Here is a 16,285-nt window from a genome sequence, read left to right on the forward strand (position 1 = left end):
TAAGTCGGCCTGTGCTAATACAAATCCCATGCATGCACGATAGTGTTGCACATTCTTAGTATTAGACATCACTTTTTGGCAACTAGTAACCTACACTGCACTGTACACATGCAGCAGGCAGTGTTATAGGAAAAAAGAAAAAAGATTGCTTGCAAAAAGAGGAAGAAGGGATTTTTTCTGCGAATAAGAAACATACAAAGTCTATTCTACAGAAAGACAGGGCTAGAAAATATTTTCCATTGTGAAGTTATCCTTTAGGTATAAGCTTGTTTTTAAAGACTTCATATTAGAGGTCTTCTTTTTTTTTTGCTGAATTGTTTCTTCACTAAAAATAAAACGTCTAGACCACAGTAGTAAACTCCTATCCACAAGGTAATATCCAAGGTTTTGAAGCTCATGTCTACCACAAACTCCTTTTTATTCAGCAAATCTCAACATCAATTACTTTGTTGTGACCAAAAAAACATTTTGTTTTACACCTGTTTTTGAAATTGTATTTTGTGACAGGTTTTAAAGCGATACTGACTAATGTGTTTTGTGCAGATTCTGCTCACTGAATATCTTGACATGAAGAACACCAAGACGTCATCCGAACCATCAGCCCAGCTCAGCTATGCTAGCACTGGCAGAGAGTTTGCAGCTTTTTTTGCTAAAAAGAAACCCCAGAGGCCTAAGAATTCTCTTTTCAAGTACGTCCAAATTTATATACAGTAATGTGCTAAAATGTATGTAAACCTTATATTGACACTAAACTTCATCATTATTCTTCAAAAATAATCCATACTTGTCCACTACCTGCTGGCTCATGCATCTGTTTTCATGAAATACAGTGAGTTCTCTACATGTGAACTAGTTTCGTGTCAGGGGTTTCGTTTAAAAGTCCAACAAAGAATCAGCGCTTGCAGACAATGGCGATGAGTGCTAATCAATGTGTTCTGGCCGGGGGAATCCCAGCAGGAGAGATGTCCGCACCAACATTGTTTGTGTTATTATGGCGATCCTTTTATTATTATAGCCTGCTGGGTTGAATGAAAAAAGTTGGTGTACCCAGCTTTACATGACTGGACATGCCAACGCATGTTGGCATCTTTTGAAAGTTTGCAAGTTGAACATTCGTAGGTAGATGACATACTGTAATTTCTTACTGTGTTTTTCTGTTTCTTTGCAAGATCAGCCCAAACCTCTGCTTTCTCCATCACTTCTGTTTGTTTGGAATGAGCAGTGCACACTAGTTGCTGTCATGTTTTCTGCTGTATGCACACTACAGATGCCATAGTCCATGGTCCCAATCGAGTAAGACACAATGGGCTAGATTCAGGTAGGGGGACGTAAGGTTATGCGGGCGTAGCGTATCCTATTTACGCTACGCCTCCGCAACTTAGAACGACTTACGCAAACGACGTAAAATTTTCAAAATTTTACGCGGGAACGACGTCCATACTTCACATTGGCTATGCCTCATATAGCAGGATTAACGCTACGCCGGAAAAAGCCTTACGCAAACGACGTAAAAAAATCCGCCGGGCGCACGTACGTTTCAGAATCGGTGTATCCAGGTCATTTGCATATTCTATGCTGAAATCGACGGCAGCGCCACCTAGCGGCCAGCGTAAATATGCACCCTAAGATACGACGGCGTAAGACTTACGCCAGTCGGATCTTAGCCTAATTTCGGCGTATCTTGCTTTCTGAATACAGAAAGAAGATACGCCGGCGCAGCTTTGAATTTACGCGGCGTATCTATATATACGCCGGCGTAAATTCTTGCTGAATCTAGCCCATTGTTCTTGTTCTTATTCCTATAGTTTGCAGACGCTATAACTTTTCCGCAACCCACCGATCTGCTGAGAGCTCAAGTCAGCCCCTCTCACCCTCTCCACAGCCTAGCGCTGGAGAGAAGAGCAGAGAGCCGCTGATGACCAGTCACGGACCTCTGCTCAGAGTGGAGGGGGAGAACTGAGCGATCAGTGGTGTTCTCACTGCAGAGCTGGCGGGGAACAGATGCAGCATCGATCCACCTAGGTGAGTATAAATGTTTTTTTTTTTTTCATAAAGCCATACTTCTATTTTAAATAAAAGAAAAACAAAACACTTAAATTATTTAAAACAATATTGCTTAACTTTTTTAAGTTATGCTCTGTTTATGGGAACATTTTACAAATATAAAGTGTTTTCTATACTGTATTGGCCTGCAAAATCGGAAATGCATTTCTGGGTACATGCACATGGCTGTCTGTGGCCATACAGGATACATTTCATGCATATTTTCCTGCAGATGTTGTGTACAGCTGTCCCATTGACATGGTTGGTTGTATATGGGTGTACATAAAACACTGAACACAGACCGTTGGTGTGTTCTGCATACAGCTATTTATATCAATGGGATGGCTGTTCGCAGCACCTGCAGGGAAATGCATCCAAATTTTAGGCTGTTTGGTTACAGAAGACATGTATGCATGTATTTTAGCCTTAAAGCGAACCTCTCAGGTCCTCGCATATATAAGCGTTGTGTCTTCTTTATAATTTGCTGTTAAAATCACACTCCTCTTCTACACAAAATGGTCTGATGCATGCTGGTTCACCTTTTCAAGTCCGACCTTAGCCCGAATTTTGGGCTGAATTTGGACCTGAAATGCACCAAAAAAAGCACACCTTTTTCCTGCACACCGCACTGGACCTGCTGTGGAGATATGTGAACCAGCTCCATAGAGAGCCAGTCACATTCTCCTGCTATGCGAATTGGATGTGGGGGACACGCGCATTCAATTCACATAGGTGTGAACCGAGCCTTAAGGTTGTAATGTAATGTGTACCTCATATTTATCTGATTAATATGTAATATTGAATAAACTGTTTGCCTTAGGTTTGAGTCTTCTTCTCACGCCATTAGTATGAGTGCCTACTTACGGGAACAGAGACGGGAGCTATACAGCAAAAGTGGAGAGCTTCAAGGTAAGAAGTTTACTCATCTTTTAGTTCCAACAGTTTCTTATTCAAGTAAATGAGTATGCGTTTACAGCTAAGTAAAAATAAGAGGATGTGTACATTTCTGGACCAGCATAATCCAATTATATCTAAACCCAAAGACCTTGAATGTGGAGACTGCATTTTTTTATTTTTAGGCTAATTATATTTTCATTAAATATGGAATATTCTCTTGGTCCATCCAGAAATGCAGTGTCCTTTTAACTTCACATGTGCTGAAAAGAAATCCAAATCGCATCCTTATCTTTCTAAACCGCTAATCCAATCAATCTGCATTGCATTGGTTATGGACCATAGTAGACATGTTTGAAGTCCAGCCCGTGTGACATCCTGGCTTTCTATAATTACAGCAGGGGAATTAGTGTAGAAAAGTAAGGAAAGGATTGTTCACGGGATAGGATGAATTAAGGTGAAAAAACAGAACCTTTAACAACCACCATCCTCTCTGCTATCCTAATCGTACAGGGCATCATTCTTCACCATGGGTTATATGCTGTTGCTACCTTCAGATGATTGGACAATGGCAAAAGCTTGCCATTGGTTATTAGGCACAGCTGCAACAGATTCTGTGTGCACCAGTTTTAGTAAATCTCCCCCATAGTTGGCTTAAAATATAAATGGAAAAATGAATTCATGATAAAATTATAGAAGCACATTTGTGCTAATAATTATTCGATATACTTTGTATTTTAGCTAAAGTTTTTATTTGCTTTCCATTGATATATAATTTTTTTCATTGAAATGACCATAAACCTCAGTGGTGGATCAAATCAGTTTCCCACCCCTAGCCCTTTCTTTTGGGATCTGGCCTTCATTTGACAACCTTAAAGTGGTTGTAAACTTCTGTCCGCAGTACCCGCTGATCAGCTCCCGTTGTGTAAAATCACTGTACATTCGCACCCGCTACCCGGAAGAGCTGGATTACTTGTATATACGTGACCTGGCGCATAGCTGCCGCCGTGTAGCAGTGAAACTGCTATGGGGCAGACTGCAAGTGGTTAGTTTCTGTTGCAGAACGTCATGTGGTAGCTTTTACAGTCACTGTTCCAGCATTGTACTAAGGAAAATTGTCAGCACTAAGTGCTTCCAGCGACCAACGGCCTGCTATAGGGGTGGCTCCTAAAAGGGAGATAAAAACTTGCTGTCGAGGGGAAGGATTTATACTTTTATTAGGGCAGTCTAAAAGTCTTTTTTGCTGTACGATGTTTAAGTGTATTTAAAAATAAAAATTTGAACTGGGTGTAGTATGTGCTATCAAAAGTAGAATTGAACCCCGAAACAAAATGCAACTTGCCAATCCTCAGATGTATATTGGTTATCTTTTTTTAGATTTTTTTTTACATCTATTTTTACCTGGCGATCCAGCCAGTAAGTCTGTTAGTTTTCAACTTCCTTTAGCACAGGGGTGCCCAACCAGTGGCCCGGGGGCCACATGTGGCCCGCGACCTCCTGCTCTGGGATGGAATAAAATAGAATAGAATACTGTTATTAAAGGTAAGTTTATTACTAAAATCACAGTGTATATATGGGCGTATCTGTTCTGCAGTAGTTACTGGGCTGCTTTTAAACTGATCCACAGGTACAGAGAAGTGCACCTGTAGGTTACCTGTACTGAGCCATAGACTTCTATTACCTGCGAGTTTGGTGTGCTGAGAGTAGAGTGGGCTCTATAGAGCCGAGTGGGCTGCCATCCACCCGCTCTACTCGTGGCCTGCGACCGGTTACCAAGTCGCTTAATTGGCCCTTGCTCTTCAAAAGGTTGGGCACCCCTGCTTTAGCAGATCAAGCTGTCCATACAAAATGGCAGTTGAAAGGTTGAGACAAAAGGAATAAAACTAGATAAACAAGAAGGCACCTCTAAGTGCAGAACCACCTTGACTTTTATTGCCAAAGGATTAGAAACACTTACTAGTAATCTGAAGTTTAAAGACTACTCATGTATTAAAGTAGTCCAGCTGTGGTGATAGTCCTGCAGGGGTCCAATCCACAGCAGGGTATCCCAGCCATCCAGCAGAGGGAAGCAGCAGGAAGAGGGACCAGTGAGGAGACTGCCGAGCTGCATTCCACACTGGACTCGTGGGTGACGTCTGAGGAAGAGCACGTGGAACGCATGGGTCGGGAAATGATGTCTAATAGTCAGGATGCGTTTCAGAGCATCTAATAGGCTCCTTCATGCTGTTGGTCACCCACCAGTTCCACACTGGTTCCATATAGTGCGGCAGTCTCCTCACTCTTCCCGCGGCTTCCTTCTGCTGGACGACTTGGCTACCCATCACCTTGCTGCGGATTGGAACCCTCCAGGACTACCGCCACAGCTGGACTCCTTTAATACATGAGTAGTCTTTTAACTTCAGACTTCTAGTAAGTGTTTTTAATCCTTTAGCAATACAAGTCATGGTGGTTCTACACTTAGAGGTGCCTTCTTTTTTATCGTGTTTCTTTCCTCCTTGAAGCGCTGCTCTAGTGCCTTGAATTGTTGTTCATCAGCCAGATTCACAATTGCTCTATTGGGTACACTTCCTCCGGTCAGATGCCACTATCCAGAAGTGCCCTTCGTTTTCCTTATAAAAGGAATAAAACTGATGCTGTAATGGCTTACAAAGTGTTACCTGAAGTTAAGCTTCAGTTTGTTAGTCAAGTCCATCAAAATCTGCTAGTCTATGACTACTATTCTCCTCAAACTGACAACGCTGATGTCTAGAGGTGTTTACATTGCTGTTTCATCCAGACACCCTAAAACAGGAAGCGTGATACTGGCAGGATTGCCAGGTGAAAAAAAAGATAAAAAAGCCTAAAAAAACATTTAGTCCCAAGATTGATCATCTGCAGTATGTTCTCATTTTTGTTTTTGTGTTTAATGTTGCTTCAGTAAATTTCCCTTGTTTGACTCGTATAAGTCAGTAGGCTTGTTTCTTTTATGTATTGTAAGGATGTTATTACCCCTCAAGGGTTTTGCTTTGATTTTTAAGTCGATTATTATTTGAATAGATTAAGTAATGTTCTTTGCAAGGCAAAACCTTCTTAAATGAATATAGCTGTCTTCGTGTTAAAGGCCCATAATGTCATTTGTGTGATGTTCGGAGCTCAGTTTAGTTCTATTTGTAGTACAAAGTGAGGACTCTTAACCCTATCATTTCCCTGGTTGTTTTTTTATTCTACATTCTGTTATAACCAGTGCATAAAGTAAGGCTAGTTTTTTTTGTTTTTTGCTGTTAATGCAGTCACCTTCACCTGAAATAATAAGGCTACATTTTACTTCTCCGTGTGTTTTCTCCAACTTGTCAGATTAGCCTCAGTCTCTCTACAAAGACCATCCAATCACAGAGGGGTTATTAAAACCAGAGAGCTTTATGACTGAGAATTAATTAGCAGAGTATTTTCATGCAAAACATCCAATTTTTTGATTAGCAACAGAGCAGAGCTGCAATTAACACTCTGGGAAGCTTATATTTCCAGCTTTTTAATTCTCAGGAAATAAGATTATCAAACTGGGGTCAGGCACTTGACAGCGGAGGGTTTCAATGTGTAAGAAAATAATTTATTTCTTGATTTGTTAGACTGCATTAAGGCCACAACATTAAGGAGGAGGGTGTGGGAAATGTACGAGATTATTATTATTTTCTATTCAGATTGTGCTATTGTCAAAAATATCATTGGTATGACAAGAAAGACTTAATTTTTAGGAAGATAATTCAGACATTTATTCAAGTATGAAATTATTCATTCTTTTTTAGACTGGATTCCTCTTCTTTTTATGAGCATCTATGATTTGCAGGAAAAATAAAATATAACTGTGACCGTGACTTAACATTGGATGCATTAATTTGTTTTAACTAGGTGTAGCAACACACAGTATATTTTCTTCCTTATCCTTATGTTCTGTGTATAGTATAAAAAATATTTTGAGTAAACCTTTTGCTTGGAGAACAAATGGATTGAACCATTTTAAAGGGATTGTAAAGGTACAATTTTTTTCTCTAAATAGCTTCCTTTACCTTAGTGCAGTCCTCCTTCACTTACCTCATCCTTCGATTTTGCTTTAAAATGTCCTTATTTCTTCTGAGAAATCCTCACTTCCTGTTCTTCTGTTTGTAATTCCACACATTAATGCAAGGCTTTCTCCCTGGTGTGGAGTGTCATGCTCGCCCCCTCCTTTGGACTACATGAGTTTCGGGACGCTATCTACGTTACAGATAGAGAAGGGAGCTGTGTGTTAGTGGGCGTCCTGACTCTCCTGTAGTCCAAGGGAGGGGGCAAGCATGACACTCCACACCAGGGAGAAAGCCTTGCATTACTGTGTGGAGTTACAAACAGAAGAACAGGAAGTGAGGATTTCTCAGAAGAAATAAGTACATTTAAAAGCAAAATCGAAGGATGAGGTTAGTGATTTTTAGGAGGCGGAGTCAGTACAGGAATCACTGCTTGCAGGAGGCAAGGTACCATGGGACGTGTAGTCCCTATAAATTGAAAGAAAAACAGAGGAGAAGCTGCAAAGCACACAGGGAATAGAGGAAGTTGTGGACAGAGATGGCCAACAGATAGACGGCGCTCACAACAGTAACATTTTTTTGAATTGTTAAAGTTATAACTATTATAATAACAAATCTACCACAACATTTATACATACCTCCGGGGTGGAGCCGAGACAGCTGCCGAGGGACCCCAGAAGACCAGGTTTGGGGTCACTCTGTGCAAAACGAGCTGCACAGTGGAGGTAAGTATAACAAGTTTGTAATTAAAAAAAATATATATATCTTTAGTGATCCTTTAATGTTTTTGTTATTTAATAACTCGATTTTGGAGATTTAAAAAATTACACCTTCCTCTCCCCTTTACCCACTGTGGGAGATTAACTAAAACTGGCGCAGCTGTGCAAAGTAATCTGATTGGCTGATTGGTTACAATGCACAGCTGCACCAGATTCTTTGTGCACCAGTTTTAGTAATTCCCCCCTACTGCATCTCCACTCCCCCTAACTGATCATTTCTACTCTACCCCCTAATCCACCTCTTCTTATCACTGTCCTGAATTCTTTTTTCCTGCCTCACTCCATTGTCATCTCCTGTCTGCCTCCAACCGTTGTCTCTCCTTGGTTAAATCACTTCACATCCCACATCCCACACGCGATCAGAAACTCCGAAAAGAAAAACGTGGATTTTTTTCCGATGGAACTTTGGCTCAAACTTGTGTTGCATACACACGGTCACACAAAATTCCGACTGTCAAGAACGCAGTGATGTAAAATACTACGACAAGCCGAGAAAAATTAAGTTCAGTGATTCCGAGCATGCGTCGACTTGATTACAAGCATGCATGTTTTTTTTGTGCATTGGAATTGTATACAGACGATCAGAATTTCCGACAAGACCTTTTCTTGTTGGAAAAATTGAGAACCAGCTCTCAAGTTTTTTTCTGTCAAATTCTGTCAGAAAAAGTCAGATGGGGCCTACACACGATCGGAATTTCCAGCCAAAAGCTCACATCAAACTTTTCTTGTCGGAAATTCCGATCGTGTGTACGCGACATTACTCTTTTTTTTTTTGCCACTTTGCCGTTTGTTGCTGTTCTACCTTCTCTCAAAATGTTCTATGATGAGTTGAAGCGCCTCAATGCTATCATTTCCTAAAGTAGATCAGCTTCTCTTCAGGTTTGCTTGGCTAGTGTTCATAAATTCACGTTCAGATTTGAGATTTTATTCTACTTTAAAACATATTTAGTTGCTGAAAGCCTAAGTTTAGCCAAAATGTATGGAAAACAGTAACTGAGAAAGCAGGTGATGAAAAATATCTCAGAGAGCAACAAAACCAATTTTATTTTGTTGCAATGTAGTCAAAAATTAAGTTTTTCCCTAAAGCTGCAGTCACATCATTTACTTGTAATGAAGATGTCCATGTCATGCAGACTGCTGCTTCATGTAGAAATTTGGGTGTCTGGTCCTCTTCCTGGTGCTGAACTTCTGACATGGGAGGGGTTATTTGTTTTGGCTCTTTGTGCTGAACTGCACAGCCCCTCCTCCCCTCTCATCTATTGTTTACACTGAGAGCCAGTAAACACCACATGCACTACAGTGCAATTTTGTTCTGCATCAAAGATGCATGGAAAGTAGATTATATGGTTTACAATGGCATAGTTCACACCAGTACAGTCAGTTCCAGGGCTTTCCAGTTCCATTCCAGAAAAAAAAAAGTAGGACATGCTGCATTTTTGTTTTCTGCACTGGACTGTACTGGAACTCAGTAAAATGCATCAAAAACACACCAGAATGCATTAGGACGCATCAAAAACGCACCAGACCTTTATACAGTAACTGGAAAAAGCACCTGAAATGCATCTGGAAACACATAAAAAATGTGCCAAAAGCGCATTAGAAACGCAAATGCAAAAATGCATCCGAAATGCGTTTTTGTGGTGTGAACCAGCCTTTAATCTAGCAAAATCTTTAGGGGAGAGAATCCTGTCATTCATCCGACCTCTCCCCTATTTAGAGATTGGTACATTGAATGTATACAGTGGGTCTGTTACTTCCTAGTAACTGAATTTTGGCCAGTAGCTGAATTATGGCATTCTGGGGAAGGGAGGCCACACACCTCAGGTCCTTTTTTTTTTTTTTTTTTTTTTAACTTCAGCATATGCTAGCTGTTATAGGCATAGGGATACATAAATCGGTAACATGTTTATATGACGAGCAGAATATGGTTGTTATACTGCAGCTTTTATACATTATCTTCAATATTTCTGAACAGATCTCTCAGCATTCTTGTTTCAATTTGTATTAACACAATCTTATGTAACTTGAACAGCATGCACAGCAATGGCTTAAAGCAAGCACTGACTGCATTATGATCTTCATATGCTATTACCACATGTTTCATTTGTAAATATGCTTAGACAGAATGTTACTTCCGTAGGAAATGTATGACAATTTCTTGTGGGTTTATTTAAACTGTAAGACAAGTCAGGGTATATGTTAAACAAAATAAAGACAACTCCATATTCATCCTTTCAGTTCAATGGAAGACATGGGCACCTTTCATGAAAGACGTAGGCAACTTTCAAAGACGCTATGTCCAGTCCAATCAGAGATTTGTGAACAAATCCCAGCTGCATTGAAACGGAACAGAACAGATGTCGCATGTGTGGCCGCTGTGATTGTTCATTTTTTTGCTACATGTAAATCCTAGGGCTTTCTAGACCCATATCAACAACCCAGATCATTAAGACAGCCAGATGCAATGGATTTAGATCCAGTTACCTCCGATCGTTCACGTTTAGGTCTGAAGAAAAGGATGCAGACTTTTTCTGGACCTATGACAGACTTAGGTCCTAAATGGGTGCGAATCGGTTTACATTCGGTCATCCGTAGTTGTACATGGAGCTTCAAATCACGTCTGGCTGAACTTGACAGGTGGACCTTTATAGACCACCTGTGGGGAAATGGGCTTTAGATGTTGGGACACGTTTGTATTTTCCATGTGTGTTTTAGATGTTCTCCGATGGTGCACTTGTAGCTGTTGTAAGTGAAATGGGAATCACGAAAAAAAAAAAAAATGACCTTATATGTGATTCCGATGTTGGTCAAGTTTTGTTTTCAATTTATTTTTATTTAGTTATTTTTCTTAAATACTAAGAATTTACAATTAAACAAGATTCTATCACATTGTATATCTATTTCTAGTCATTATTCAATGTACAGAATCTGATCAGTATCTATAAACCAAATTTATCAAAAATTCTTTCCTATATGTGCCTTCATATACCCTACAGCCTAATACATTTCCTCCCTGCTCCCGTCTGCTTGCTTCTCACCCTGAACTCCAAGCCTCATTTTGACATCCGCTTGTTTGAGCCTCTCTGCCATCTTTTTCTCTAAGCCTCATTGAGGTTCTTCGCCGGAGCTGCCTGACGTCACACCCGGGAGGTTTGTACCCGACGTGGTCTTGTCAGAGCTCTCCTATGCTGCCCATCGTATTGGTCCTCTGCTTTTCGGTTGTTCCATCCTTCACTATTGATCAGGCTCGATTGGCCCTATATCCACAAAAGATCTAGATCTGATCCCCCCCTTCTGTCCCACGTGCCAGAATTGCATAGGGGACTTACGAGGTTTCCATCTACGGCAGCACACCTTTCTACCATCTGGCAGATCGCATGCCTTCTCTAAGGTACTACTAGTGACAAGCAAGTTTACTTTTGACATCATGCAATGGAGGATTGCATTTGTTTTTAAATATTCATGGCATTATTAAATTGAGACTTATTTATTCATGCCTTGTTTGCTCATTGAGTCCGCACAAGATTTGTCCCACAGTAGCGCTTTACATATGGTTGCTTCTGACTCTACATTTATCACACCTCTCCTGGTGTGTTTTTTCCATATAGCAGCTTTTTTGGGCTTGCACGGGGCGAGCAGTTTTTCCCATATCCATCAATATTTTGGTAGTTTGGCGCCAGACTTGTTTTTGCTGTTTCTTTGTTACCCTCTCATTCATCCTATAACACTTTCATATACCAACCTCGCAAAACAAAAAAAAGAAACTCCTATTCTCTCCCTTTCCATTTACTCATTTTATATTCCTTTTACAATAAACCTTCAAGTTCTTCCTGATTTTCCACACTTATAAATATTTTTTCATTCTATTTGAGAGCCTAAATTCATCCCATTTTTGCCATAATTCTGGCATATGAATATTTATGTATCCCTCTTCTCTTATCTGTCTTTCGATATATTGTATTTCGTTCACTTCACATATCCAATCTACTATGTTTGGGCTTTTATTTTCTCCAATTATGAGCTATTATTGTTCTAGCTGCTGATGTCATATGATGAAAAATATCCTCCTTTATTGATTCTGGCATCAGGGATAGCAATGGGATATCTATATTTAGATTCCTCTCTATTCCCGACAGTTTTTCATATATCTTTCATATTGTTTTCCATAACTTTCCCACCATATGACAATTATACAAAATATGAGTTGGTCAAGTTTTGGAGATATATACATTTTCCTTTTCACAGACTTAAGAATGAAAATATCCATCCTGTTGGTGACTTTTTACATCATTCAGCTATTCACTCAGTTCTTGATTCCCTAGTAACCAGAACATGTCAAAACAGTTTGTATATGTATAGTTTTTTTTAGGTTCGCAGCCCTTTTTGCGTATATTAATATTCATATTGTATTTACATATCTATTTAGTGTTGGGTTAATGTGGAACTTTACCCATAACAACTTGATAAAAAAATAATATAATCTTTAGCAAGGAACATATATCCCTCATTGATAATCATGCTACCAAAACTTATATATGCTGTAAATTTCCTTCAGCATTGTTCCTGTTTCTTCTTGCTGGAGGCTGCTATTTTGCTGAAGCCCAGAGCCTCCAAGCAGTAAATCTTTAGAGTGCTTTCCCACTCGCAAAGCCCGGGCGTCAATGGTAAAGCGCCGTAATTTTTATCAGCCTTTTACCGTCTTTTTTGTAGCGCTTTTAACCCCTGTTAGCGGCTGAAAAAGGGTTAAAAGCGCCACTGCAGCAAAATGTCACTTCCGCCCATTGCTCCTAAAGCAACAATTCATTTTTAAAATGACATTATTATTTTTATATTATTATTATTGTTTTATCGCATTTTAGTGTAAATATGAGATCTGAGGCCTTTTTTTATCCCAGATCTCATATTTAAGAGGACCTGTTGTTTTTGTTACAAGGGATGTTTATATTTCCTTGTAATAGGAATAAAAGTGACCCAATTATTATTATTTTTTTTAAACGGTGTAAAAATTCAAAAATGTAAGTAAAATAAATGAGAAAAAAAAATTGTTTAAAGCACCCTGTCCTGACCAGCTCGAGTGCAGAAATGAATGCATACGCAAGCAGCGCCCGCATATGAAAACAATGTTCAAACCACACATGTGGGGTATCACCGTGCACGCTTGTGCAAGAGCAATAATTCTAGCTCTGAAGGAAAGGAACAGAAAAGCGCCTCTGAGTAAACTTTTTAGTGCTAGAACAATAAAAGTATCAAACACTTACATTTTAGTAAGTAAAGATGAGCTCCTGGAAAGTCAGACAGTGGTGAAAATGTCCTGTGTCTTTCTAGTGAGTCCAGAGAAGTCTCGTAAGGCTGTGAAGCCGCAAGGTGCCAGGGGAGAAGCCGGCTGTTTCTTTCAGAGATGTGTGCTCATGGACCGGTGTGTGGCGTCAGGCAGGGTCGAAGGGGACACACCGCGTTTCAGAGCATGCGCGGGTCCTGAACTGGGCATGTGCGCTCCTTTTTTCAAGTGTCTTGACACTTGAAAAATACAAATACTTGATTGGATTTTTTCATTAGTATTTTTATGGACTTGTGCTGCAATTACAGTTCTGTTTTGTAGCCCGTTTTTAATTATTCATCATTTATAATTTTATTATTATTATTTTTAATTGTGACTATTTGCTAATTGAGTGTTTCATGAGGTCAGTAGCCTGAGTACTGGCATCTAGTGTTTTCCATAATTCTAGCCCTAGACCCCCTTCTCTAACTCAAAACCTGCAACCTATAGAGATTTTTAAGGGTAAAAGTTTGTCGCCATGCCATGAGTGGGCCCAAGAAGAGTGACAACAGTAAAAGATTGATCAAGTGGTCAATCAAGTCTGCCCCCTTTTTTATTTGTATTTTTTCACCTTTTTGTCTGAGCTTAGATGTTTGTTTGTCAAGCATGTATTAATTCACTTACTGTTGATTTGCGCTCTACCCCTGTTGGAAGTCTGTTCCATTCAACTTCTTTCAGTAAAAAAAAAAAACTTTATGGTTAGTTTTGAACTTTCCTCCTGTTTGTTTAAGGTCATGTCCCCTGTTCTTGATATGGACTTTATATTGAAAAAATAATAAAAATAAAGCCCTTCTGGACCTTATTTCCACCCCTAATGAATTGAAATGTTTCAGTCATGCACTTACCTTTACCTACTTTCTTTCAGGCTGTAAGGTCATTAAGTCTTTTATCCCTCAGCCATTTTTTTTCTGTTCATCTCTGAATTTATGTAATTAGTATCTTTTTTTTTTATTTGAGGTCTCCAGAACTGGACACAGTATTTCTATATAGGGGAATCAGGACCTCCTTTCTCCTGCTGGTAATCCCTCTAGTGATGCACCCACATTACTGTTTGCTTTTCCCACCGCCAGGCCACACTGCTCATTTTACACTGATCTTAACTAGGCACTCCCAATCTGGTAGCACTGTACCCCCAATATTGTACTCTGCCATAGGATTCTATTCTCCCAAGTGCATTATTTTACATTTAGAAACATTGAACTGCACTTTCCAATGCTTTGACTAATCTTCCAGCAATGTCAAATTTATGATCCATGTTACAAACACCTCCATAAATATCAAGCCTATTTGCGCACATTTGTGTCATCAACAAAAGGTGTACCTTACCCACCAGACCTTTTCGTTTATATCAGTTCTAAACAAATTAAATAGAACAGGACCCAGTACAGAGCCTTGTGGTATACCACCCGTGACTGGTCTCTCTTTCAAATCAACACCAATAACATCCAGACTATGATATCTGTCCTTTGACCACCTTGTATATCTACTGACTTACCCAAGGGTTAGGTCCCAGATTGTAGAACTTTTTATGAGATCATTGTGTGGAACTTTATTAAATGATTTTCTGAAATCAATTTATGTTATGTCCACAGCACCACTCTGTTCCAAAACGTGTGGTATAGTCCAAAAATGCAGATTGGTATGACCAGCTCTGCCCTCAGTATAGCCATGATTAAGGTCCAACAAATTGTGAGTTTTAAATGACCACTCATGCTTCTTTCTAGGAAATATTCCATTACATTTACTACTAAATTTAAAGTAGAGCCTCTACATAAATACATAAATGTAATAAATAATAGTTGGTTGTACCATCATCCTGAAAGTTTGAATATAAAAATGTCTAGTTTTTGGTCCCCAGACCAAAAAGACAGGGGCGCGGGCGGTAGGACTATCACGGTACAGGTAACTAATTAGAAGTACATGTGAGAACACACATATATAAAGAAAATGTAATAAAGTTTTTTATTAATACAAAATCAATAAAACATACAAGGGCATTAACAATTTAAAAGCATAGTGACAACCATACCATACTGATCACCAATATAATGGTCCCCGGAGGGGGAAGATCACAGTGGGATTGAGGGTCACACAGAACATCTCAACTAGTTTTACGTCTTGCCGCTTCGTCAGGAGAGTATCTGGAATTTGATCAACAGTTATTCAATGGCTATACAATTAACAGAGTAAAGGTACAGTCGTGCATAACAATGATTAACATATATGCTTGGGGATGGGCAAGGCAGCTTACCCAAAATGTGCCGGGACTGAGCACCGGGTGTCACCAAAATAGTCCCCCGCGGCAACCCAGGGGGGATGTGCAAATGGATGGACCTACTACTGGATATATAAAATTGGTTGATATATAATGACCCGTAAGGATTAAAGCGGAGGTTCACCCTAATAGCATGTATATCTGACCAACTCCCTTATAGTCGTAACAAGTACTGTCTGCAATTAGTTTTTTTTTTTTTATGCTTTACGTACCTTGTAATCCATTTTTTCAATCTACTTCTCCCCGCGGGAGTAGGCGTTTCTATGCCTAGGGGGATTGTCATCTGGGAGGTCGCCCAGATGATTAACATCTGTTCGCCCCGGCAGATAAGGCCCCGCCCACCGTATTGCGTGGGCGCGCACGAGTTACGGGGCTTCCGAAAAAAGCCGATCATGAAGAGCGCAGGCGCTGTATAGGGCCGACTCACATCTCCGCATGTTCAGCTTTTTTCGGACAGTACTTGTTACGACTATAAGGGAGTTGGTCAGATATACATGCTATTAGGGTGAACCTCCGCTTTAAATTAAGGGGAGTGCAAAATACGTGTGCACACAGTGGAGGGAGCAAGGACCCAGGTGCCAACGGTGGCGAAGGGTGGTTTACTAGTAGATATGTTAAAATCTAGGGTTGTCCCGATACCGAGCATTTGCCCGAGTACTTGTACTCGGGCAAATGCTCCAGCCGATACCTGGACAGTCAGTGCGGTGGGGGAGTTACAAGCACTGATCACCGCTGACTGTCCTTGTATCCTCCTCCAGCCCCCCTCCGTGTCCCACTCCATACTGCCATCTCCCTCCGTGCTGCTGCCGCCGTGTGTGTCTTCCTCTCCCCCCCTCTTTCTCTGTCCGTGCTGCTGCCGTGTTCCCCCCCCTCTCTCAGTCTGTGCTGCCGCCGTGTTTCTACCCCCCCGTGCTGCCGCCAGGTTTCCCCCCCTCGTGCT

At 40.3% G+C, this 16,285-nt stretch overlaps 1 protein-coding gene across 1 annotated transcript in view; it reads left to right on the plus strand.

Annotated features, from left to right (window-relative positions):
- Positions 1-16,285, plus strand: part of EXOC4 (exocyst complex component 4) — a 534,668-nt gene that overhangs the window by 133,002 nt on the left and 385,381 nt on the right. Inside the window, exons 8-9 of the mRNA XM_040343312.1 lie at positions 544-689; positions 2,864-2,952. Of these exons, the coding sequence (XP_040199246.1) occupies positions 544-689; positions 2,864-2,952 (235 nt within the window). The remainder of the gene's footprint in view (positions 1-543; positions 690-2,863; positions 2,953-16,285) is intronic.

This window comes from Rana temporaria, chromosome 3, assembly GCF_905171775.1.
Source record: "Rana temporaria chromosome 3, aRanTem1.1, whole genome shotgun sequence".
Taxonomy (NCBI): domain Eukaryota; kingdom Metazoa; phylum Chordata; class Amphibia; order Anura; family Ranidae; genus Rana; species Rana temporaria.